We start from the raw sequence: 25,878 nt of genomic DNA, 5'->3' as shown, positions 1-25,878 counted from the left end.
ATGACTTCTTTATTTTGAAGTCTGCCTCAAAATTCACCCTGGATTACCACTGTGGATATGGATTTAGCTCAACATGTGGTGAAGTGTCTAGCTGCTACTTGACTGACTCAAATATTATGCAGACTCCTACAGTCTACTGTTAGAGCCAGACTGGAGCTCTCACCGTCCCAGTACACCCTCTGGAAATTGCGCTCGGCGAAAATTAAACTGTACAACATATTTGGTGAAATTAGTTCTCAATCATAAAACTCCCTAAAAATAACCCCCATTGTTGAATTAATTTACAATTTGAATTTATTATTTTCTGGCCAATGTCTACCAACACTGGTCTGAGGTCACAGAAAAGGTAGTTAATATTTGATTTGCATAGAAAGAAAAAAGTTTCCCTGAATGCACAAAGGTAACCGGAGGTCACTGGCCTTGTGCAGCTCTTGGCCTGGTGTAAAGCATCAACCTCACTCAGCAACAACAGCACCCACTCCAGCACATCATCAAACTGAACAAATTACAGGTTATGCACCAATCTCTTGCTGTCCATCACTGTCATAATAATAATAATAATTTATAATGTATTAATCACGCAAGGGAAATGACAGTGTTTTCACTGTGTTGTTATCACACACAACACACAGGCCTGAAATACACACACGTGCTCAGTACCTATACATGCACTAATGGAAAGATGTCAGAGTGAGGGGGCTGCAGCTGTCGATGGACAGGCGCTCCGAGCTGTTGGGGGTTTGGTGCCTTGCTCAAGAGCACCTTGGCAGTCAGTGCTCGAATTATTTGTCTTTAAGGGGGTCTCTCTATCGCATAAAAAAAAAGTTGGCACACCCTGCACATAGCCTAACAAGGCTATACAATTAAATAGTATAGGCGCGAGTGGCGCTTTTGCGCAGTATATGTGCACGGTAGGCCTAGGCTATAACACAACAGACAAAGAGATTTTAGTTTTTTACAGAAATGGATTCCTTTTAATTAAAAAAACATATTTTTGATTGTAATAGTCCATATTTCATTTCAATTTCGCAATACAAAGAAATAGACTAAATGATTTAGTCTGAGTGTCTGAGCAGAAATAAATAAAGCCATTGCACAGCCAAACTATGTTCTAGTCTCGTGTGTTATATAAATAGATGAACAATTTGGGAATTTGCACTGCGATGTTTTCGGGAAGCCTATTCACTGAATATTCCGCCATCAGAGGTTGCATTGTATTGCTGAGAGGTGTTTCAAAATATCTGGGAACTTTTCTGGAGCTCTGAATGGCAGAGGATAGCTACAGATTTATTTATTTAAGATGTATTGGTGGTATTTACCTCAAAAGCACATTAAGCTAAAAGCAAGGTGACTTCTTCGGACTTGCGAGTGCTGTCAAATCGATCGTAGCCTATGCGGTTTGATCACATAGCCTAGTGGTGTGGTGGTGAAGTGCGGTCATGCTGCGTTCATGAGCGTAGGGTAGGCTCAGGTCTACGTCCCGTAGTAGCCTATATTTTATATTTTAATTTAACGTCTTTAATGGTAAGAGACCGCACAGGGATGGATAATGAGCGTTGTTTAAGATTAAATTGCAATGCTACATATGGCAGACACCTTCAGATATGAGAGACCCCCTCAGATTTTTGACTTTGTTGCTTTCATGGGAGCCAGTCCTCACTCTATGGGAGCTCGGCTCCCTCTGGCTCCCAAGTAATTCAAGCACTGTTGGCAGTGCCCAGGAGGTGGACTGGTACCTCTCCAGCTATCAGTCCACCACCATACTTTGGTCCGTATGGGGGTTCCCAACCCTACTCCCTACAGACTGAGCTACTGCCACGCTAAATGCATATTATGTTAAATGTTATTTACAGACAGAGATTTCAAGTAGAGACTATGTTCAATTTAGTAAAACTTTGCATGCCCTAAATTGTTGTAGCTTATGAATATCATGCATTACAGGAAGTCTTAGCACAAACAGCTCAAGTTTCTTCTTTTAGGATACAAGTCTGGCATATGATGGAGAGTTTTCCCTCTAAGAATATACTGTAAGAACGGACCAGATAGCACACAGAGTGGACATTCAGTATTCCCTGCATTGTTCTCTTTTCCACGCCTTGTCTGCACCCTACTGTAACTCAATGTGCATGCATTTGTGAATGAAAAATACAAAAACTGTCTGCTTTTAAATTAACAACTGAGCTGCAATAAATTATGTACAAATTCCTCTTAGACAGTACAAAGGATGCACTCATGTCATGAAGAAAGGGCAGTGCATCTCTGGAACAAAGCTACAAAGCGGCTGCATGACATTGTACGTGTTACACATTTAAATGAACAAATGACAGCTGTGACAATAAAGATTAGAAAATTACAAATTTGGTTGATTACTTTTAGAGGGAATGGGGGAGTGTTAATGAAGAAACACTAGATTAACTCTGCTCAAACTAAATCTGCAAAGCCAGTCTGTTGAGTGACAGCAGAGCTCCTGTTTTTGGCTTTTGACTGGATCCCAGATCAGAGGCTCGGCTCTGCAGCCAGGCTTGGCAGGAAGTGTGTTCATGTTCAAAAATATAGACTGAAATCTCTAAATCAGTGGAATATCTCGTGAATTCTGTTTCAAAGAATCAAATACCAAACCTCCAAATCTCCACTGGTGCTAGAGAATAACTGCCTGCTGCAAGACTACACAGCCAGCTACATCCAAATGACTTACTCTTAGGGCATTAGCCAATAGCAACAGCAGCTTCTCCTGAGAGATGAAAGATTTACAAAAACACACCAGCTGACTGATTCCATACCCACAGCTGTGTGGCAACTCGGCCCGCTGCCGCAAGCTTATAAATGGCCCTGGACAAATACAGTAAATTGCCTCTTTAAATATTGAGAGGCAGAAGTGTTGAATGTGCAGAATGCGGAGGCTGTGTTAGTGGTACCGGGAAAAAGGAGCCATGGGAGAAATAAAGGAGTTTCTAATGACACAAGAGAGGTAAGAATGTTTCTAATGGTGTCTGATAAAAGCCTTGTATGACCCTGATTGTCAGCATGTCACTTTTTATTTTAAAAATCCAGCTGTTTTTGACTGTATGTCCAAATATCTATACAGGATTGGATATAACCATCTTGAAAGGACAATATGGGCCTTAATACAATCAAAAAATGAACTGGTAAAGTAAAATGATTATTTTTCTTATTTTAATTTTAGATGAATATGTTTCCAAGTTTCGGTGCCACAATTGTCATGCTTTGTAGGACACAAACAGAAAGCGTCATAATGCCATGGACTGTAATACAGCTGTGAGTCCCTTTTTTATGTTTACATTCTGTATCAGTTAATAGCAATCTCCGAGTACGGCAGGTGATTCAAATTTGAATTTATCATAAAGGCAAGTTCTTTTTTTTCTGATTTTTTAAAAACAATTCATAAACATTTATCCTCAATGGACATCACAGACATTACTAGAAATATAAATCAGCTGTGATCCCAGCAGAATGTGTGTGTGTGTGTGACATCTGTGCACTGTGGTCTGAAAATTGGTGCGATTTTGCAATGTGTTAAGTTTTTCATGTGTTAAGTGCCTTGCTGACAAGCACTTCAATAACTGTTAAGGCATTAAAGACTTCTTTCTCAGATCTCAGATAACTAAAGAGAGTCTTAACATCTTATAACAAATAAACTGTTTACCTTCTGCAAGCCCACCATGATGCCACCACTCACCCAACATCTAGTGTATAGTAAATACTAGTCTATATCCACGACGTTCCACTTCTGGGATTGCTCTCATTCTGCCAGAAATTCCGCCGAATGTCACTCTTTTCGGATGTCAGTTTTCGGATGTCCATTACCTTCCGCTTTCTCAGTGTTGTAATTTTAAACTCCTGTCGATTTCTGAGTACTATGGTTAACTGCTCCTCAGATCTCTGCAGGGTAAATCCAGACAGCTAGCTAGACTATCTGTCCAATCTGAGTTTTCTGTTGCACGACTAAACCAACCTTTGAACGTACAGTACCAGTCAAAAGTTTAGACACACTTTTTCATTCAAGTGAATGGTAAAGTGTGTCCAAACCTTTGACTGTACACGTTCCACCAAAACAAGTTCCTTCCCGAGGCTATTTTGCAGCGGAACCATGGCTCCGCACAGCGTTTAGCACCGCCCAAGACGATTGTGATTGGTTTAAATAAATGCCAATAAACGAGAGCACGTTTTTCGCCCATCAAGGATTGCTGTGTGAACTAGCCAGACCCTCCTCCGCAGGGCTGATGGTCTGGCAATGCGAGACTAAGTAAATACTGATACAGTAATTACTGTTGACAGGCTACAGTTTGTCAGTTTCACAGTGTTTAGTGACCTCATGAGGACCCTCTAACCACAAGCAGTTTTTTACTCACCAAACAACATGAACCTGTTGAAAAAGCAATGAGAAATTCATACGCTGCAAAAATCTCCATGCATATTAAAACTCGACCCTGACAGAGTATCTGGCCATTACAATGCGCTGTGCAGCCAATTTTCCAGGCGGCAGATTAATGTTGCATCAATGGATTTATTTTTTTGGGCTCCGGGGGAGTCTAGTTTGTTTGCTGCCTGTGAGACTGCCACTGCTGACTCTGGCAGACTGTAATTGATCAGGTCTGTGTTCTACAGCACCTGAACCCCAGACAGACGCGAAAACAAAGGGTTCATAAACAAATCCTCAGCAACGGCACAGATGTGAATTCAGAGACAGAAGCCAGCCGACTGCAAATGCTCCTGTGGGATAAACTACGTAGAGAATAATGCATTATTGTGCTTTGTTGGCTCAGATGTGGAGGATGTTGCTGGTTTTGTAGCACTGTGTTGTCTTTTAAAGCACTACTGACTATAAAACTGACTGGGGTGACATGGACCAGCACCTGCCCTTTAAAACAAAACCTTTCACAAGTGTATCTACTTGTGACGATCTGGTGTACCACATCATTTCTAAATCTGAAAAAAATAAGCTCCATATGGGTTTGGGATTTCACAGTGTATACAGGCTTGTTGCCTTTTTTCACAGTGGCTCCCACTGTGTGACCGTCTGATCTGCCTTAACATCACACGATAGGCTGTGCTTTGCCTGTTGTTTACACTTTAATGTTTCATTACATACTGTACAGTCAAAATTATTCTTAATCCTCAACATTTTTGTTGCTTTTCTATTACAGCCAATATTGTTCTTTGACTTTTGTTAATAGCTTCCCTTAGTTCTGGTTCTACATTACCATTATGCCGGCATGAAGCGTAACTAAACATAAAGCCGCAGTGAGTTTAGAATCATTTGTATGCAGCATGCAACACTCACCTCTCCCTCCATTGTCTCTTGCTGGACTGCTGATCTGATTATATATTACCTGTTTATATGTTATACTTCACCACATATTATACTTGACATTCTATTCTATGTTGTATTGCTGTACTATAAAACATATTACGTTACCTGTATATATAACATAAAGTTATACTATATAACACTCTATACTATGCCTCTAATCCTTCACTATATCAGAATGTACCATAATTTACTATATTATGTTCATACTGTATATAACATTGACTCTTACATTATATTCCATTATATTAATACAGAAAACACTAAGTACCATTACTTAATCATATAATATATTAGTATGGTGTACACTGTTTACACATACCTGTTGACTCTGCTGCTAGTGATCACACCACTCACTTTACCACAGCTTTTTATCTCCCAATACTTATAGTTTCTATTTTTATTCCCTTCTTATTTTAGTTTATATAACTCTTATTATTTATTTCTGTTACTTTCTATACTAATCTGCATTTCTTCGTGTCCCTGTGCTGCTCTCTCGCAGGATCGATACAGGTTCATCTAATCTTATCTTCTTATCTTATCGGGAAATAAATTAACACAAACACATACATACACATACATATACTTTTTTTTCCCCCAGAAGAGATGTTGTGTTTAGATTACTAGTGCAGTGCCCATTTGGAGTGCGTGCCTGTTCAGAAAGGAGGAAGGAATGAGGGAGCCCAGTTAGGCTGACTGGGGAAGCCGCTACAGCACGTAGCAATGTGGCCCGGGAGAGAAGGGTTGGGTACCGTTCACATTTTTACTGGTACTCCATAAAACCCCTCCCTCTTCGCTCCCAAAGTCGTCCCTACAACCTATCAAATCAGATAACTATTCATTTCTTACACTGGAACTTTTATACTTGTATTCTGATCTTATTCTATTTTTGCCTTGTTTTTATTTTCTATCTCTTTTTAACTGCTCTTTAATGTTTTATGTAAACTACTTTAAATTGCAAGTTGCTTAAATGTGCTACAGAAATATAGTTGCCTTGCCCTACAACCTCCAGCCTGTCAGTCTGTCACCAGGGCATTAATAACCCTGTTGTGCTTGTCAGTCTGAGACAAAGACAGTATATAAACTGGACCAACAGATCAGGTTGCTCTGGATGGAGACCAGTGAAGGCCTTTAGAAGCACTTTTCCGGTGATGGCTGAGCGTTACTGCGCAGCCTCCAACTGAGCTCGAAGACGTAGATGTGACGTGAGCAACCTGTCTGATAGTTGGAAGTCTTCTGGTAGCTGTGCCAAGAGAAATCTCAATCATTCACAATCTTACAGAGACGGAGAGCGTAGGTATATGTAAGGAGATAACATGGGCACAGGCTAATTATTGCTAGCTAAAATGCTAGTTAACATTAGTAATTAAACTTAACTGCCTGCGAGCTTCTCCTGTACTATATGGTAATTTCTCTCAGTGGCACAACTACCCATTGTCAGAGGGGTATGCAGCAACAATTTTGGCGCCCCCCCCCCCCAAAAAAAAAACAAAATTAAAAAAGTGCCGGACACCATCATGTATGGGCTTTAAATAATAAAGGTTTATTTTAAAGTATATCAGCGACGTTAATGGTTGCCCGGTTACCCTTGGCAACCAAACTGTGACAATTGGAAACCTAATCATCACCCCTGTTTGATGTGATTTGAGTGGTGAGTGGCTTTCCATCTCTGTCTGCACTATTTCTTCCCCCAAAAAGGACACAGTGAATAGGTTGGTCAACAGAACTTCAAACCATACTGGACATTTAGTGTTGTGTGGTCTAATAGAACTCCTACCTGATGTCATCACTGGTCTCATCTCTACCTGATGTCATCACTGGTCTCATCTCTACCTGATGCTATCGCCGACCTCATGTCTGTCTCATTCACTCCTTGCCTGTGTTCTTCTCCACTAAGACATAATGTCAAACAAACATTATGTAATAGATTTTTCATTAGTTTTTCCATATCAATAATATGAAGAAATGAATCTGTTGGTATCAAGTCCCCCCCCCCCCTACACTTCTACCTAATGTTAGACCTACCTGTTGCCTTCCCCTGCCTTTCCTGATCCACCATCCTCACACCTGAATGAAATGAACTCAGTTAACACTGTTAAATATAGCAGCCTAAATTCAGTTCTTAAATCAGCCTAGTGATGGCATCAGATAAGACAACTATTATGCAGTAAGGTTGTACTGCTGTTGAAATTACATTCACATTTTGTATTTTAAATATTTATATATTTTTTTCATATTTATTTATCTTTCTTCTTGTCATTTATTGTGCATGCTACCTTATATTTACCAGTTGTTATTTTACCTTAATAAAATTGAGATATGTCATGCATGGGATTGGTACCATAGGGTTTAACCAAAATCTAAATGTAGCTATCAGCAACATTGGTTTGCATTAAGCTAGCCGTAAACCCCACTTTAGCTGCTAGTGTTAGCAAACACTAGCTAGTCTGAGAACAGTCTGTTAACATGAATATTTGCAAGCCTCCTAGTTTGGCAAATCTATGCATGATTCAATGATAAACCAGAGTTATAGCATTAGTTATGTTTTCCAGATTCTTGTCATTTATTGTACATGCTACCTTATATTTATCAATTTTTAGCTCAGCAACCTTGGTTTTGCATATTGTAAGCTAGCCGTAAACCCCACTTTAGCTGCTAGTGTTAGCAAACACTAGCTAGTCAAGCTGTCAGCTAGTCTGTTAACATGAATATTTTCAAGCCTCCAAGTTTGGTAGCAAATTAATGCATGATTCCATGGTAAACCCCCATTTGGCTGCTACATTCCCAGTGTTAGCAAACGCTAGCTAGTCTGCATGGATTTGCAAGCCTCCAAGCACAGACGTCACACTTTAAATCCTACCTGTTGCCTCTCACCATCCACTTATTTAACTGCTGTCGCATCCCTGGACATGTTATCTCCTTTTCCCTCTTTCTTTTTCTATTTTTAGCCCCAACAGCTGTTTTGCTTTGTTCTTTTTTAATAGACGGCAACTTACTGCTCGTATGCTCGCACCTGCTCACTCAGCGCTCACTGCGCCCACCCGCTCCCTTCCCCCTCCCTCTTCTATGTCAACATTCTATGATGGAATCTTATGAGACAGGGTGCCTACTCTAGCCTATTAGTCCTCTAAAATGGTATATAATAACATTGAGAAAATGTAGAAATGATTTAGAAACGCACAACAGCAGCTACATATTGAAAATACCAAAAAAAGATTTTTTTTTTTTTTTTAACCATCGCTTTTAACCATCGCATAGGGGCGCCGCTATATGCTATAGCTCATACCCACTTTTTGCGCCACTGATTCCTCTACTATGCGACAGTAAGTCGCGTGGTTACGACACAATCGTTAGCCTATTTTTATAAAAACGTCTGCTATGGAGCCATAACGTGAGATACAAGGTAATCGAGCCTTTTATACATTATCGTGTTTTTTTTAGAAATATACAATGGACAAATAAAGTCTTTAAACACTTCAGATGTAAAGTTATTTGCTGTCAAAGTGGCGCCAAAATGAATGGCAGTCAATGGAATGCTAACGGGAGGTGATGGGTTGGTAGCATCAAAATGGCGCCATAGGTGCTATGCGTTCCAGGGAGAGGCTTACCCCCTTGGTCTGAGAGGAAGTGTTAACTGCTGCTTTCTGCTCCCCATTATATTATATTGCAGCGAATCATGTCCGCGTGGAGTTTTGAAAAGTGCAACTATACTTGCAACTGCGCTCATATTATGCTTTTTGGGCTTTTCCCCTTTCCTTGAATGTGTTATATATCTTTTTGTGCATGTTATAGGTTTACAGTGAAAAAGCCTGACGTCCACCTAAAAGGGACTTACCATCTTCCAGAGAAAACACTGTTCACAAACTACTCCAAACAGCTCTATTGTAGTCCAGCCTTTACTTCAGTGACAAACGTGCGTCACTTTGTAACACGTTATAATGCTCACCTAGCTGCTAGCATGGCACTCTCTCATACTCTGCAACTGACTAGCTAGCGGTGCTTACCTAGCTACTGCGCATGTGCGACTCCCAACAATAATGGTACAGAAGTGAGATGCCTCACTCGGTAGCTAGAACAGAGAGCTCAATACACAGGGTGAAAAGAGAAGCTGCAGCAATGTGCCGTACAACAAAAACATGGTGTTTTTTGAAAATTAAAGTGGCAATATTATGCTCATTTTCAGGTTCATAATTGTATTTAGAGGTTGTACCAGAATAGGTTTATATGGTTTAATTATCAAAAAACACCATATTTTTGTTGTACTGCACATTGCTGCAGCTCCTCTTTTCACCCTTTGTGTTCAGGTCTCTGTCCTCGTTTCGGCTAGTGACGTGGAAAACCCTGCAGATTTTGAACAGCTCAGCCGGAGACTGAAGGCAGGTTACATTGAGAGTGAGATACAACCCGTATCTCACTCAAAACAGCATGGATGTTTTTTTGTTTTTTTATGCGTGTGGAAGCACCAGACACACAAAATAACAACATCCAAGAAAAAGTGATTATTTCATAATATGGGCACTTTAAACCATGTAAACCTATTCTGGTACAACCTCTAAATACAATTATGAACCTGAAAATGAGCATAATATGAGCACTTTAAACAAACTGCAGAGGCAACGTAGCTTCGCTCTGTCCGCACCCGTGTGTGTGTGTGTGTGTGTGTGTGTGTGTTGGAGCCCCACGTCGACATGCAGAGAGGACAGATATGCTTCCGCGTACTGCGCATGTGTGGGTGCTGTTCCCGCTTTATAGATAGATGTAAGAATGTTTTTCAGGTTACAGTAACAACATACAGAAGCTGTTAAAATGTAATCTGCTCATCTTCATTTAAAGTAAAATGTTGCCAATGTTGGGATTAAATAGGCAGGCAGGCAGCAGCTAAATCACTTTAAATAGACATTAAGCATAATGCAGGACAACAGCCAGGCAGTTTATTGAGAAACCTTACCATGAAGCTCCTCCACGGATATGCTGGCCAGCACATCGCTGTCACTGTCCGACAGCGAGCGGCTCAGATAGTTCCCCTTGTAGAGCAGGCCTGCCGTCACATGGTGGAACGGCATCTTCTCCCTGAGAGACAACAGAAGGAAACCTTTAGACAGCAGTGAAGGAAAGGGAGGAGCGAGAGATTTCCCTCTTGGGTTTCTTTGGAAGATTAGTTCTCAACACAAACACCAATTAAAAGCGCCACACATTACACACGTTTCTAAGCAATGTTTATCAGCAGGGGGAAACTCCCATGCAGGATTTTTCATGGTCACTGCAACATCCCTGTACATGTAGTCTCGCTTTGACAGACCTTCCTCCATAGCGCTGCGGAGGAGGGTCTGGCTAGTCCACACAGCATTCCAGGATGGGAGAGAAACGTGCTCTCGTTTATTGGCATTTCTGTAAAACAATCACATTCGTCATGGGCGGCGCTAAGCTCCACACGGTGCCGCTGCCTCAGGAAGGATCTTGTTTTGGTGGAACATGTGTACGTTCAAAAGTTGTTTTAGTCGTGTGAGAGAAAACTCAGATTGGACAGATAGTCTAGCTAGCTGTCTGGATTTACCCTGCAGAGATCTGAGGAGCAGTTAACCATAGTCCTCAGAAATCCACTGGTTTTAATTCCAACACAAAGAAAGCGGAAGGAAACGGATATCGATGAAAAGACATGCATCAGGCAGAATTTCCTGCGGCACCGGAGCAATCCCTTTAGTGGAATGTTGTGGATATAGACTATTGTAAATGAAACCAGCTATAGTCACTTATCATGAATAAAGTTATGAGGTGTACAAAGGTTCCAACTAAACTTAAAATTAAGTAAAAAAGCAACATGAAATGTGAACCCATAATCAGCAACAGGAAGCTGGTTTGGCAATTTGTGATATTAGTGAAGCTAAAACAAATGAAAGTCCAAGGGGCAAATTATAAACGAGATCCATAAATGAAGCAGAACTCATTCGCTAAATGGGAAGTCGCACAGAGAGGGAGACTCGTATAACTAGGGTTAAATGTAGTGAATGTGTGTGTGTGTGTGTGTGTGTGTGTGTGTGTGTGTGTGTGTGTGTGTGTGTGTGTGTTAGAGAAAAGGCGCCATGTGTACTGTATGTGCAAATGTGACTGAAGCAATTAATTATTCAACAAATCGAAGCCCAAGGGCACAGGAGGAAAAAAAGAGCACAGAGAGCAGAGAGAGAGAGTCGGCGACTACTTCCTCCACTCTAATTGGATTTCTTCTCAATGAGCACTTTGAGGAGATGCTTCTGAGACAGAATGAGGAGTTCAAAATGGGCTGAGAGAGCAGAGCACAACACATGAACTGCTCTGAAGCTTCTCAATGCGTTTGTCTCTTTTATCAGCTGAACTGAACATCATATTTCTGCAGAGTCAAGTAAGCCTCACAAGTAATTCGTCAGCAACAAAAGAGCTTTGATAACACAAACCTCTAAAAGTGAACCACGCGCTTTGACAATACAAAAGTTTGATATGCAGCCGTTCTGCTCTTGCAGGCTGCAGCCTGCTGTCCCAGGTTGCTAACCACATTAACAAATGTATGCTCTCTTGAGGTGAATGAGTCCAATTCTTCAACTGTCCTCCCCATCTCTTATTAAACAATTACATATAGTAGACTTTGCCAGGGCATTCAGAGGCATCCTGTAGTTATACCCAATGTTTTATTAAAGTTATTAATGCTTTATCAGTAAGAGGCCATTTTTGAGTTGGTTGAAAACCTGTCAATGAACAAACACATTAAGACCTTTTGAAAGGACTGGCTATCACATATTTGTTGTTGTTATTATGTTATTTACAACTGCATACATGATGTCTTTAATCAACTTTAAGAAACTCATGACTCTTTATAATTGCTTTAGTCCCTTTCTAATTAGTCATCAAGTCTTTATTAGCTAGTGCTAATCATGAATAAAGCCATTAGTAACCATGTAAAACACATGCATTATAAGGACGCAGTAAGACAATAGCAGGACAGAATAACAATTTCTTAGCTTTTTAAACAAGGCTGTCATGGAGCACCTTGGTAGCCGGGTGTTTACAGTATGCCATACACTGGAACTGGAACGTCCTGGGTTCAATTCCAGATATGGGATCTGTGTTGCATGTACAGTACAACATACCCCTCTCTCTCTCTCCCCAATTATACACTGTCCTTTTTCAAATAAAGGCAAAAAAATTCCCCCAAAAAGAAATAAATAAATAAAAACAAAGAATGGTATGTGTTGCACAATATCATATTCAGTTCAACAAATCATGCTGTATGAAAGAAAACTGTTCAATGTGTTTAATCTGAGCCAACCAGAAGCAAAGGAAATTTCAACTCTGTTTTTTTCTCAGCAGTGAAATTAACAGGAACATTGTGTTGTACAGTAATATACAATTTAACTTCACTGTTGTTTTTTTTCTATTATTTATTTTTTCTTCTATTTGCTCCGTTTTAACCCCTATGTCCAGCACCTACAAATGCTCATGTTTCACTGGTTGGAGCTGCCAGCCATCCGTTACCTCCCAAATTGTAAATTGGTCACTGCATCTTTCTTGTTTGTCAGTTTAATAAGCGTGCATATCAAGACGTCTGCAACTTAAGCTTTGTTTCGTTTTTTACAATCAGCTTTCCTCGCACGTAATGTCAGGATTTTTCATTTTCTAATTCATCAATTATTCACTCATCTCAGCTGTCATTATGAATATTACAATGCCACTCTTGTCCATTCTTTCCATATAATTGTTACGAGCCAACCCATATATTGTCAGCTGTTTGACGCAGGTGTTTACTATCCTGGGTTTTGTTTTGCATGACTGCGACCAACATGACGAAATATTGATCCAAAATTATTAACCATGCAGACGACATACATTTCATAATTCTTCGGCGCAGACTGTTCACTTAGGATTCTGGGATTTAATAGGCAGTAATGTCATGCAGCTCAAACGTTAGCTCTTTGGCTTTACAATGGCAAAAGTCAGCTATGTGTATGTTTAATGTGTTCCATATTGTAGTTGATAATCATGTAGGGTTAGGTTATTGTGGATTCCATTATGAGTTTTATCACGTTTCTGACACTTATGGTGTTTTTCCATTACATGGTACCTGCTCGACTCGCCTCGACTCTACTCGCCTTTTTTGTTTTTCCATTATAAAAAAAAGTCCCCGGTACCTGCCAACAGGTACTTTTGTTAGTATCACCTCCGTCGAGATTCCAAGCAAGCTGAGGCGATACCAAAAGGTGACATGAAAACCTGCAGACTACTGATTGGTCGGAGAGAATCGTCACTAATCACTGCGTCATCACTGCTAGCGAGTGGGGGGGGCGTGTCCTGAACAAACCCGCCAGTTTTAAATAGTCTAGCCAGCTGTGTTTTTTTTGCTGCCTCCAGCTTCTTTTGAAACAAAATGTGTCTTCTGGCTGTGGCAACAGACACATGGCGAGAATCAAAAACTACACACCTTCGACGTTCTGTGTGTGTGTCGCGTTATGTCACGGCAGTTTCCTGCGGCGTCGCTATGATGACCAGCCACGCTTAGCAACAAGGACCAGAATGTTGTTCAATGACAAGTTGGAGATAGGTCAACGATGTACTGTAGGAGGTTTGGAGGCTGGCAAGTGCAAAAGCCTGTTCAGTACTTTCATCAATTAAAGCTGTAGTAGGCAATTTGTTTTTGGCGAGAAAATTACAGTTCTGCATCTCCTCTTTGCTCTGTTTTAGAAAATCTAGCCTGTAACCAATTACAGGTCATTTCAGAGAGAGAAAGCTTTCCTATTGGCAGTGATGGGAATAACGGCGTTATAAATAACGGCGTTACTTTTTTCAGTAACGAGTAATCTAATTGATTACTCTTCCCATCTTAATAACGCCGTTACCGTTACTGCCAAAAACTGCAGCGCGTTACTATATTTGAAGCTGTTTTTTTTCATCAGACCAACTAGATCTCTGAGTCTGAGCCGAGAGGCAAATACTTTTTTTTACTGTTCTTCCTTGGTTAGTGGGCAGTGCACGACGCAAGAGCATACATGCTGACGATTGGCTGAGGTTGAGTAAAATGTCACGGCAATCAGAGGTAGAGTTGGGCGGGTGTTCGAAAGCACGCATAGTCAGACACACAACGAACAACACAAGCGAGTCAGTCAACGAGAGAGAGACAGGTATGGCGTTATGAAATCAAGGAGACGGTTAACTTTTCCTGCTACAGATTTCCTACCGTGGTCAGAAAGAACAGGGGAGACACTTTGTTTCTCTCACTATGACTCTAGAGTCACTACTCGCTCCAAAGCTAATCGCATCACTCTCTCACTTCTCCCTCGCTATATCACCTACACCTGTGTGTGTGTGTGTGTGTGTGTGCCCACACACACACACACACACACACATGTAGTGTAGTACAGTGGTGTGAAAAAGTGTTTGCCCCCTTCCTCATTTCCTGTTCCTTTGCATGTTTGTCACACTTAAGTGTTTCGAACATCAAACCAATTTAAACAATAGTCAAGGACAACACAAGTAAACACAAAATGCAATTTGTAAATGAAGGTGTTAATTATTAAAAGGTGAAAAAAAATCCAAACCATCATGGCCCTGTGTGAAAAAGTGATTGCCCCCTAAACCTAATAACTGGTTGGGCCACCCTTAGCAGCAACAACTGCAACCAAGCGTTTGCGATAACGTGCAATGAGGCTTTTACAGCGTCCTGGAGGAATTTTGGCCCACTCATCTTTGCAGAATTGTCCTAATTCAGTTACATTAGAGGGTTTTTCGAGCATGAACGGCCTTTTTAAGGTCATACCACAACATCTCAATAGGATTCAGGTCAGGACTTTGGCTAGGCCACTCCAAAGTCTTCATTTAGTTTTTTCTTCAGCCATTCGGTGGTGGACTTGCTGGTGTGTTTAGGATCATTGTCCTGCTGCAGAACCCAAGTTCGTTTCAGCTTGAGTACACGAACAGATGGTCGGACATTCTCCTTCAGGATCTCTTGGTAGACAGCAGAATTCATAGTTCCTTTTATCACGGCAAGTCTTCCAGGTCCTGAAGCAGCAAAACAGCCCCAGACCATCACACTACCACCACCATATTTTACAGTTGGTATAATGTTCTTTTTTATGAAATGCAGTGTTCCTTCTACGCCAGATATACTTGGACACACACCTTCCAAAAGAGTTCCACTTTTTGTCTCATCGGTCCACAGAATGTTGTCCCAAAAGTCTTGGGGATCATCAAGATGTGTTCTGGAGAAATTGAGACGAGCTTTGATGTTCTTTTTTGCTCAGCAGTGGTTTTCTCCTTGGAACTCTGCCATGCAGGCCATTTTTGCCCAGTCTTTTCCTGATGGTGGAGGCATGAACGCTGACCTTAACTGAGGCAAGTGAGGCCTGCAGTTCTTTGGGACGTTGTTGTGGGGGTCTTTTGTGACCTCTTGGATGAGTCGTCGCTGCGCTCTTGGGGGTAATTTTGGGCGGCCGGCCACTCCTGGGAAAGGTTCACCACTGTTCCATGTCTTCGCCATTTGTGGATAATGGCTCTCACTGTGGTTCGCTGGATTCCCAAAGCTTTGGAAATGGCTTTATAACTCTTTCCAGACTGATAGATCTCAATTACTTTCTTTCTCAATTGTTCCTGAATTTCTTTGGGTCTCGGCATGATGTGTAGCTTTTAAGGATCTTCTGGTGGACCTTACTGTGTCAAGCAGCTCCTATTTAAGTGATGCCTTGATTGTGAACAGGTGTGGCAATAATCAGGCCTGGGTGTGGCTAGAGAAATTGAACTCAGGTGTGGACAACCACAGTTATAGTATGTTTTAACAAGGGGGGCAATCACTTTTTCACACAGGGCCATGATGGTTTGGATTTTTTTTCTCCTTTAATAATAAACACCTTCATTTACAAATTGCATTTTGTGTTTACTTGTGTTGTCCTTGACTTTTGTTTAAATTGGTTTGATGTTCGAAACACTTAAGTGTGACAAACATGCAAAGGAACAGGAAATGAGGAAGGGGGCAAACACTTTTTTCACACCACTGTATTTGCACTACAAAGAGTGTAGCCTATATATTTGTTATTTATTTTTGGAATAGTGCTTAACAAGCATAATGCAATTTTTGCCCAGTTGTGGCCTGCTTGAGGTGTTGTGTTATTTGTATCGATCCACTATATAAACATAATATCTACATACATGGCATTTGATTGGAGGCTAGTCTCACTTTGTCCCACAGCAACATTACAATAGTTTAGATGTGTGTACATTGTTTCTGTTAATAATGTATTGTATTAAGTGTCCATTTCATTATAATATTCAGATTTATCATGAATAATTGAACATGCACATGTATTTTAAGTTCCATTAAAGAGGGGTAGGTGGGGGTGGGGTCACATTTGAGCATTTAAAAATGTACTTGAAAGTAACGCAATAGTTACTTTCTGAAGTAACTAGTTACTTTAATAATTTGTAACTGAATAACTAATTTAGTTACTTTTTGGAAGAAGTAACTAGTAACTGTAACTAATTACTTTTTAAAAGTAACTTGCCCAACACTGCCTATTGGCTGTTCTGCACAGCCTGTGCGACCGAGAGGGGAGAGGGAGAGCTGTAGGAAGAGGTCTACTTCAAATCCTGTTTTGTTTTTTTTGCTTTACTGCAGCTTTAACTGAATTAATTGAAAACAATCTCAGCCACAAGCTCCATTTAGTAGCAGTTTGGTTCTAAATGGACCTTGTGGTGACATTGTTTTCTCAACTGTTGCTTCTAAGGTCAAGAATGAAACTACATCATTTATTTATCGAGCCCACATTGCATTGGTTCCGGTTTCCCAAATGTGATTTGATTTTCTGTTTTTTCTCTTTAAGACCATAGTCATTTGAATATCGTTGGGCTTTGGACTGTTGGCTCGCAATTTCAATATGTAATCGACAAATTAAGTGAAACATAGCGTATGTTCAGGCAGGGCACTAAAGTTGCCCTTGTATTGGCTGATTGTCAACAGCTGTTTCATAACAGCTTGGTAATCACTGGCTCATTCACTGCTCGTAACACCTCATTATTATTCATGCAGGTGTACAGCGCGGACATTATGAACTGCCACGCTCATATTGTTTACTGCTGCAGCTTCTTTCACCAACCCAACCGCCTCCTCATGTGGTATTTGATGCTATAACTAAGACTTAATGTTCATGTATGTTTATTGAGGGGAATTAGTTGTCCTAGCAGAATCCTTATCGCTGCTCAGATTCTTTGAGGCTTCCTCAAAGAACACAGCCTTTCCTGCCAAAACAAACTGCGTAACGATTTGCTGTTTTGGAGCTTTTGACAGCCACGATGAGCCGGCTTCTTAGTGTTACTGACACAAAAAATAGCTTCTGTATCACTTAACACCAATTCATTTGTTCATTTCAAATATCTCCGAAGGAGCGAATGCACCAAGAAGTACGAAACCTGACATCACTGGAAAACAAACAAAGATGTAGATGTGTTTATGAGAACAGAGAGAGCATGGCACATTAGGAGGCGATAAGATTTTACTGCAATGTTTCACCATAATACCTCATCAAGATATAATGTTTATCAATGCAGTAGATGAGCTGTGAGATAATGTGATGAAACAGTAAAACACCTGATCTGCAACCCCTTGGGAAGACCGTGTTGAACAGAGCTGTTCACAGCCTTTCAGTACCATTACATTTGATTAAATTGATCAAGGTCTCAGCTGATTTGCCCTTCAAGAGCAGAGCAACATACAGTAACCACTTAAATCAGGAAGTAATCGCCACAGCCTCAACCAAGACCACATCTATTTTTTTTCCTCATCAGATCGCTATTCCTTGCACACTGTGATGTATGAGTTTAATAGAAAAAGAGGCGAGGATTCTGGGATTTAATAGTCAGATTGACTGGCTGATAAAAATAAATGCCATAAAAAATGACTTAGAGATAAAATCACTGGATGGTACGTCAGTATTTTACCGAGCAAGCTGCTGACAAATTCTACATCCCCTACTCTTTAAGGATACACACAGATGCCCCCCCCCCCCCTTACAACAGGGCTGCGATGAACAATTATTTTCACTGTATTAGTTTTTTCAATGACTAATTCATTATTTATTCTATAAAATAGCATAAGCTAGTTCTGCTCATCGGTTTCAAAGAGTTCGAACACTTAAAGTGTTTTTTTTTGTCTGACCAAAAGTCCAAAATCCAATTTACATTTAAATTAAACCAAAAAAGAAGCAAATCTTCACAGTTGAGAGCCCAGCCACTAATCAATTAAACAGCTAATTGTTTCCGTTTTACTCATTACTTTTAAATGGCTTGTAATGAAGCCCTCTTGTGTGAAAGTATGGAGGCCTAAGGACAGCTAACTGTTTTCGTCAAGCTGGTGCATCTATACTGACAAGGACACGGTAAGAATGTTTAAAATCACACATGCATGTGACACTAAAAGCAGAATAAACCTGCCCCAGTTTTATAAGATAGTAACTCACATTCTACATCCCGTTGAGGCCATTAGTTGATGCTGTTATCCAAAGTAACTTATAGAGATTAAGTCTGGATTCAGTATCTGGCTCAAGGACACGTTGGATTGACAGGACAACCGGGTTGTTGATGGCTGCACTAGCTGTGATTGGACCTGTGACATTTTATCACAAGGACAACCTACCTGCTTGAAGCTGGCCCCCCATGTCATCCAAAAATTATTAAAAACACTGCTATTAGTTTGTGCCAGTTCGTGCCGTAAAAATTATCGTGTCAAATGTTTGTTTTTTTAACAGCACAAATCAGCACAAACGTAGCACAAACGACTGAGACCATTTTGGGGAGATTTGGACATTAATGGGGGGCTGGGTGACATCACTGGCCAGAAAATGTAAAGCTGAATTATTTAAAACCCCTAACAGCACAAACGATCATTTTTACGGCACAAACCGGCACAAACGTAGCACAAATGAATAGCAGTGTTTTTAATAAAGTTTGGATGACATGGGGGGCCAGCTTCATGCAGGTGGACAACCTGACACTCAGCTCTTTCTTGTGCTCCAAATTTAAGCCTGAAGATGTTTGCACACTATAATAAACCTGTCACTTAGACATGAGGTTACTAGGAGTGACAGTTTGAGTTTGACAGCTGAGAAAAAAGGGTGGCTGCAGATAAAGATCAGAATTAGGGTTGCAACGGTATGAGATTTTAAACTTGAAAAAACTAAAAAAAAAACATTCAGAGCATATGCATAGTCTGGTTTACTTTTTAAAGTGTATTTCCAGTCCTCCACAGTACAACTATTTCAAGGTAGCCTGACAGTAAACAAACTATTCTTGCATCATTATAGTCCTTTTAAGTCTTCCCAGTGCTGTTAAGACTGGGTCACGGCAGAACTAAATCAAATTACAGCAGCCACATAAATAAAACCACCTCCACTGAAGTTGTATGCCTTACACGGAAAGCACTACTTGTACTGACACTTCATGGATAAGACAAAGATGACAATGATCAAAACACTTTGACCCTGGAGGTAGAAGCCATATTAACAATGTTGTCATCGAAATGCAGCATGCCCTCAAATAACCGGCAGGAAGTCATGATGAACTCATTCCGCAACTGGACATCACACTGTAGATTAGTGTCACACCCTAACATACAGGCGTCAGGACAGGACACCTAGAAACCAAAAGGCAATTCTAAACGTATCTGTCTTTTTTTTTTCTTAAATCATTTTTTTTTTTTGTCAAAAGGACAAGAAATTCAAAGATCTGAGAATCCAGAATGTATTCAGACCACTTTTTTAAAGTCCAAAACTATTATATGCAATATACAATAATACAAAGCAGACAATCACCACATTGGATAATCTGGAAACAGCAGATATTTGTTGTGTTAGCTTGTTAAATGACTTAACCAATGAATTGATTATCAAAACACTTTTCGCTAAATTTTCTGTCGAGGAAATAACTGATGAATAGTCTTAGCACTACAATTCAAACATGTTGCACTTTCATATAAGGTGATGAATATTTATGTCATAAGAATCTCTTAATTGTCCAGAAACAAGCAATGTCTCACAGAGACCTACACTTACTAGTAAGTGTATATTTCATATGTGATTAGTCAAACTGTTATAATAATAATTGAACAAATTGTTAAAGAGATTTCATCTTGTCCTTTTAAAATGCCGAGCAGTATTCATTAGAATATTTTTGGGTTACACTTTACTTGAAGGTATCTACATAAAAGTGACATGACACTGTCATGAACGTGTCATAAACATTATAAACAAGTCATAAACGTTTATGACATAAAGTGTAATTCGGTTTTTGTCATGACAAGTTATGGTCAAGGTTAGAGTTAGGGTTAGGGTTCATGTGTCATGACAGTGTCATGTCACTCTTATGTAGATACCTTCAAGTAAAGTGTTACCGATTTTTGTCCAAGTCGATTCTGTATGCCTGACAGTAAACAGACTATAAGTACATATTGATCTTCTTTTGAAACTTTATAACTGCATGCCATCAGTCCTGCGAGCAGAGTGCCAAATCTCCTTCTCTTTCTATAAGAAATGAATAATCAGCCCACGACCACACTAGAGTACCAAACCAGCCCTCAGTTCAGAGTCTTGACTATTGAAGAGTGTGGAACCTGATGAAAAGAGCACTGCTTTATTCAAAGCGTTCTGCATGACAAGGAAGCCAGATGGCAATTTCTCACATCAGACCCTGCAGAAATACAGCCAATAGCAATGGGCCGATACTGAGGGGACACAAGCAGAACATTGTGTACCGACAGCAGACACTGTCCGGCCACAAAATCAACTTTCTAAATAGGACCATGACACTGACATCTTTAGGAGTAAGTCTTAAGATATATGTTGAGAAAAGACACCAGTCCTATAGTTTAAATACACCAAGTTACCAGCAGGATGTAATTCCCCTTTCAAGGTAGACCACGAATACGAATACGAATATGAATATGCAAACCTTTATTGTCCACAGATGTGAACATTTTTCGTCGGTTTCACTAAGGGTACAAGAATACAAGAGAGACAGGACATTACAAACAGTACATAGCTAAGACGTACAAAACAGACAATACATTTCATAAAAAGCGACTATACAAAGGTTACATTTACATAAGTAAATAAGTAAATAAATAGATAAATATAGCCTACTAAAAATGCTTGCTGTGCATAAAACCTGCAACCCAGAAGTCTGCCTCGCCCTACATTCCATTCTTAAATACGGTTCCCAGTGTTATTTAGCACCTTCACAGCATTGGGGATGAACATCTTAAAGATGTTTCTATTTGTTGTTGGTACTCTAAAACACCTCCCTGAGGGTAGAAGTTCAAATTCGCTGTGTAATGGATGGGAGGAGTCACTAATAATTTTGTAATTTTGTAATGTGTTCCTCATAAATACTGCTTAAGTGCTTTTTAGCTTCCCTATCATTTTTATTTATTCTCTGTTTGTTCATCCTTTGGGTGTTTAGGTTACCATACCACATGATCATGTTAAAAGATAGGACACTTTCCACTAAGCTTTTATATACAGTTTCCAGGATATTTTGGTTCACTTCAAATTTGTTAAGCTTTCGTAGCAGGTAAAGCCGTTGAGAACTTCTCGTAAAGATAAAATCAGTGTTTTCCTTAAACGTAAGTTTGCCATCAATATATGTTATATGTATATAAAATCATTAACCATTTCAACTACAAACTGGCATTCCTTCCCATCACAAGGAAAACTGCCCAACTATAAAATCAAAAGAAAGGTGAGCTTTGCTTTATGGGTAAATCCACTCTGAATCACACAGGGCAATTAACGCCTTCTGCACTGCTCTGCCGTTGTTCAAATATCTTTTTTGATCACTACACAATCAGAGATGTGACAGCAAAGGAAAATTAGCAGAATACTTTCAAAAGTTTTCACACTTAGAGAGAATTTTTGCTACAAATTTTCAGTGTGGTTTTACATTTTTTACATCACTGCTACAGAACAAACAGCCAAATGGTCATTAAAAAATGTCTAGTTGAGAAAATGACAGCACTGTTAAAACACAGCCAAGAAGATTGATTTTGTAGAATCTATAAACTTTAGATTAAGTTAAGTCAGAAGTGAGGTATTCTGGTCACACTTTGATTTTATTGACACTTCGGTGTTTCCATGTAGTAAGGTAGCTTGATGCCATCCGATGATGACTCTGTCCACTAGTATGGATCTGTGTAAACACAGTGAGCCTTTGACAATACTATACACTGCTGCAGCACACCAAGAAGATCATCAATGTAAAAACAGAGCAGTTCCATCGACCAAGTCATGGTTACAATGAATTAATTACCAACTGATTTTTACCACCCAACCATATCTATCTCTAAGGTGTGTAAAATAACACCAAGTTATGAAACAAATCTGCCATAAAACCTGTCCCTGTAATGTAAACAATAGGGTGGGAAATATTACTATGGATCAATAAGACATGCCTGAATCTTCTGTGCGAGCAATTTATGGTTAAATGACTTCCCAGTGCTATGGACTGTGCAGCAGAGGCACACAGGCTGCTTGGAAATGCAGCCAACTGGATGCAAAGGCAATTCATCAAACAATCACTAAAAAAAACAGGAGTCAAATGCTCTCCAAACTGAGAAAAGAGACGAGAGCGTCCCACAGAAGTGCGCCCTCTCCGAACACATTACCAGATTCTTCCTGCAGCAACAGACTCTTTCTCTCTGTTTCTCCCATGCTGATTCTTACCCATACTCGTGGCTGTACTCAGCAGGATACTGCAGCACAACAGGCTCGCTCGCCGGACTCTCCATCACGTCCACCATCCCGTCCCTCAGGTATGGGGTGCCCGGCAAGTCTCCGTTTACCTCCGAGTGTGTCCCCGGCGGCGTTATGCCCGTGAGCTCCATCGCCTGTGGATCGGGCTCTATGACCTCCGCTTCCATCAGACAATTAGATGCAGCGGTGCCTACAGCAGCAGCAGCAGACTGCCTGTCCACAAACCACTGAGCCCGGCTGCCTCCACAGTTTGGGCTTGTCCCAGAGCAGCGGCATCGGTTCCCAGAAACCCGTTGTTAATATTTGAGCAGTGAGAGCAGCAGGTACAATAGCTCCTCTCATGCTCCACTCCTTGGCTCCTCACTCACTCACTCCCACCCTCCCTCTCTCTCTCTATGACTCCCTCTCTCCCCCTTTGCTCTCTCACTCACTCTCCAGTGCAAACATTCCTCCACACTGGGGAGACAGAGTGGAGTGCTCATTAGTGAGTCCCAATGACAGACTCAGCCCTGCCTGCCTGCAGCAGCTGTGCTCACAATATACACCGGTTGAGGCTGGAGACAGGGAGAGAGATAGAGGCAAAAAGAAAGAGAGAGGCAGAGACTCTGAGACAGACGGATAAAAAGAAAGACAGGGTGTAGACAGACAGACAGATAAGGAATGACAGACCAACAGGAACCCACAAGAAAGAAAAAGACAAGGAGAAAGTACGAAGCAAGACTGACAGATAAGGCGAACGAACAAGAGAGGCTGTTGGTGACACAGCCTTAATATCCCAGTGGATTATGCTCACAGTGCGCTCTGCAGGTCAACACGGGGATACTGGGAAGGCACATCACACAGACAGCAACATATCACCGGGAAAGCGCGCGGGGACGGTGCGCAACGGGAGGATAGTGACGGTGGGTGGGAGTCCACAGTGAGAGCTCTGCTGAACCGCTTCACAGCTACGGTCGATCAGCGCGCACGCACACACACACACACACACATCCTGTTAGCTGCTCGTCATCAGTGCGACCAACTACATACATGCAACAGCTATCATCATCATGCGGTAGTGTCGGTATGCTAATTAAAAGACATAGGCTATATTTGTGTTTGAAAACAGCATGTCGTGCTGGAAACGAGGGATAGTTTTATATCTACGGATATAGTCTATTTCTAGGCGATTCATCTTAACCAGATCAGCTGTCAATTCAATTAAAAACTTTATGAAACCCGGATCAGTCGATTTTGCCATTTTACAGTCTTTGGCGAATCTCACTACACAACAAGTAAAAGTTAAAAAAAAATGTTTTTAAAAATGATTATTTTATTTAAGCTTATTTCTCAGACATTCTCCACAGCATGCACTGTCTACCATATCAAATAATGAAAACTGCAGCAGATATTAACAAAGACTCCTCTGAGTGGACGGACATCCGCAGGTCACAGCCGATCCAAACAGGTGTGGGCTTTCGAGCACCTGTACGACGCCGAAGTTGGCTTCCGATTCGGCAGTTAAGGGGAAATTTAAGGGAAACTTAAAGCTGATGTTTTTCATATGTAGACCACATTGGACCAGGTCCAGATCCAAAACCACTGTACCCAGACTTGTCAAATCTGGACTAAATTATCCCAGAGAGGCTAAAGATTCTTAAAAACACAGTTTCAGATTTGTGAAAGCCTTATTCTATTTGTGAAAATGCAATAAAGGGAGATTTTACTGTTTGGGTCATATGTAGACCACGTAAGACCAGGTCCAGATCCAAAACCACTATATACCTATATTTGTCAAATCTGGACTAAATTATCCCAGACTAAAGAGTCTTAAAAACACAGTTTCAGATTTGTAGCACTTGTGTGATTTAATGTGGACAGAAAAAAAAAACATCAACAGGCTAATGAGCTCCAGTCTATTCATTTCCGAATGATGGTCATTTATTGTCTAATTTCCCAAACTTACCTTTGAGGGTGTTAAGTGTCTGAAGGTGATCAATCAAATCCGCTGATCGATGCAAGCAGTAGGATCCAGTTTAGAGACTTGAGGTGGACCCCTCAATCAACCTCGTTGATCGATCCGGATTGATTGTTATGTTATTAGTACCGTTTTATTTTGGGAGAGCAGTGCAGTCATCTCTTCCCATCGTAAAAAGACGCAAGGTAACACCGGTTGGTTTGTGTGTATGTTATTTTTCAGATTTTGAGGTCCTGCAGCAGCGCACCGCGCATTCAATCGAGTTGCACTTTTTACCAAACTCTCATCCTTAATGTTATTTCTTCTCTTATTCCACGTCGTATTCGGTTTTTGTTCACGGATATTTAAGTCTAGTCAGAAAAAAAACCTTTCACTGCACAGGTGCGTTGACTCAAAGTAAAAACCCATGGGCTGCAGATCCACACGCAAATGTGTCGAGCGTCGGAAGGATTGATGAGAGCAGACCGGTGACCAAAGGAGACGCTCCAACCCAAATCAACACGCAATCGAGGAGGAGAGCAGCGATTGGCTGCGTTTATTTCTGATTGCCTTAATAGGTTTATTGTTTCATTATCAATCGGAGGAACTACATGCACCGTTTAGAAATAGCCTAATAACTGGGCACCTTTCTTTCACGGTGTTATTCCGCCTCTTCTTCGGCTCTAAATTTTAAAAAAAAGTGACCCTGTATCAAGCAAGCCAAAACAAGATTGTTTTCCGGTAATAACTTTCAGAGTAATGCCCTAATTGTTGCCCAGAAAACCACAACGTTTTAGTATTATTCCAGCAGTTATTATTTCGCATTTTATTTGATCAAGGACAAATCGTTTTCTCCGATTCAT

The 25,878-nt window shown here is 40.6% G+C and overlaps 1 protein-coding gene across 1 annotated transcript in view; it reads right to left on the bottom strand.

Annotated features, from left to right (window-relative positions):
* Positions 1–23,294, bottom strand: part of LOC144513463 (calcium-binding protein 8-like) — an 81,439-nt gene extending 58,145 nt beyond the window's left edge. Inside the window, exons 1-2 of the mRNA XM_078244552.1 lie at positions 23,050–23,294; positions 10,278–10,399 (exon numbers count right to left, since the gene is read on the bottom strand). Of these exons, the coding sequence (XP_078100678.1) occupies positions 10,278–10,399; positions 23,050–23,246 (319 nt within the window). The 5' untranslated portion in view covers positions 23,247–23,294. The remainder of the gene's footprint in view (positions 1–10,277; positions 10,400–23,049) is intronic.
* Positions 23,295–25,878: the final 2,584 nt, after the last annotated feature.

This window comes from Sander vitreus, chromosome 3 (genome assembly GCF_031162955.1).
Source record: "Sander vitreus isolate 19-12246 chromosome 3, sanVit1, whole genome shotgun sequence".
NCBI classification, from domain to species: Eukaryota; Metazoa; Chordata; class Actinopteri; order Perciformes; family Percidae; genus Sander; species Sander vitreus.
The sequence above is the reverse complement of the archived record's forward strand: the minus strand, read 5'-3'. Positions and strand labels throughout refer to the sequence as shown.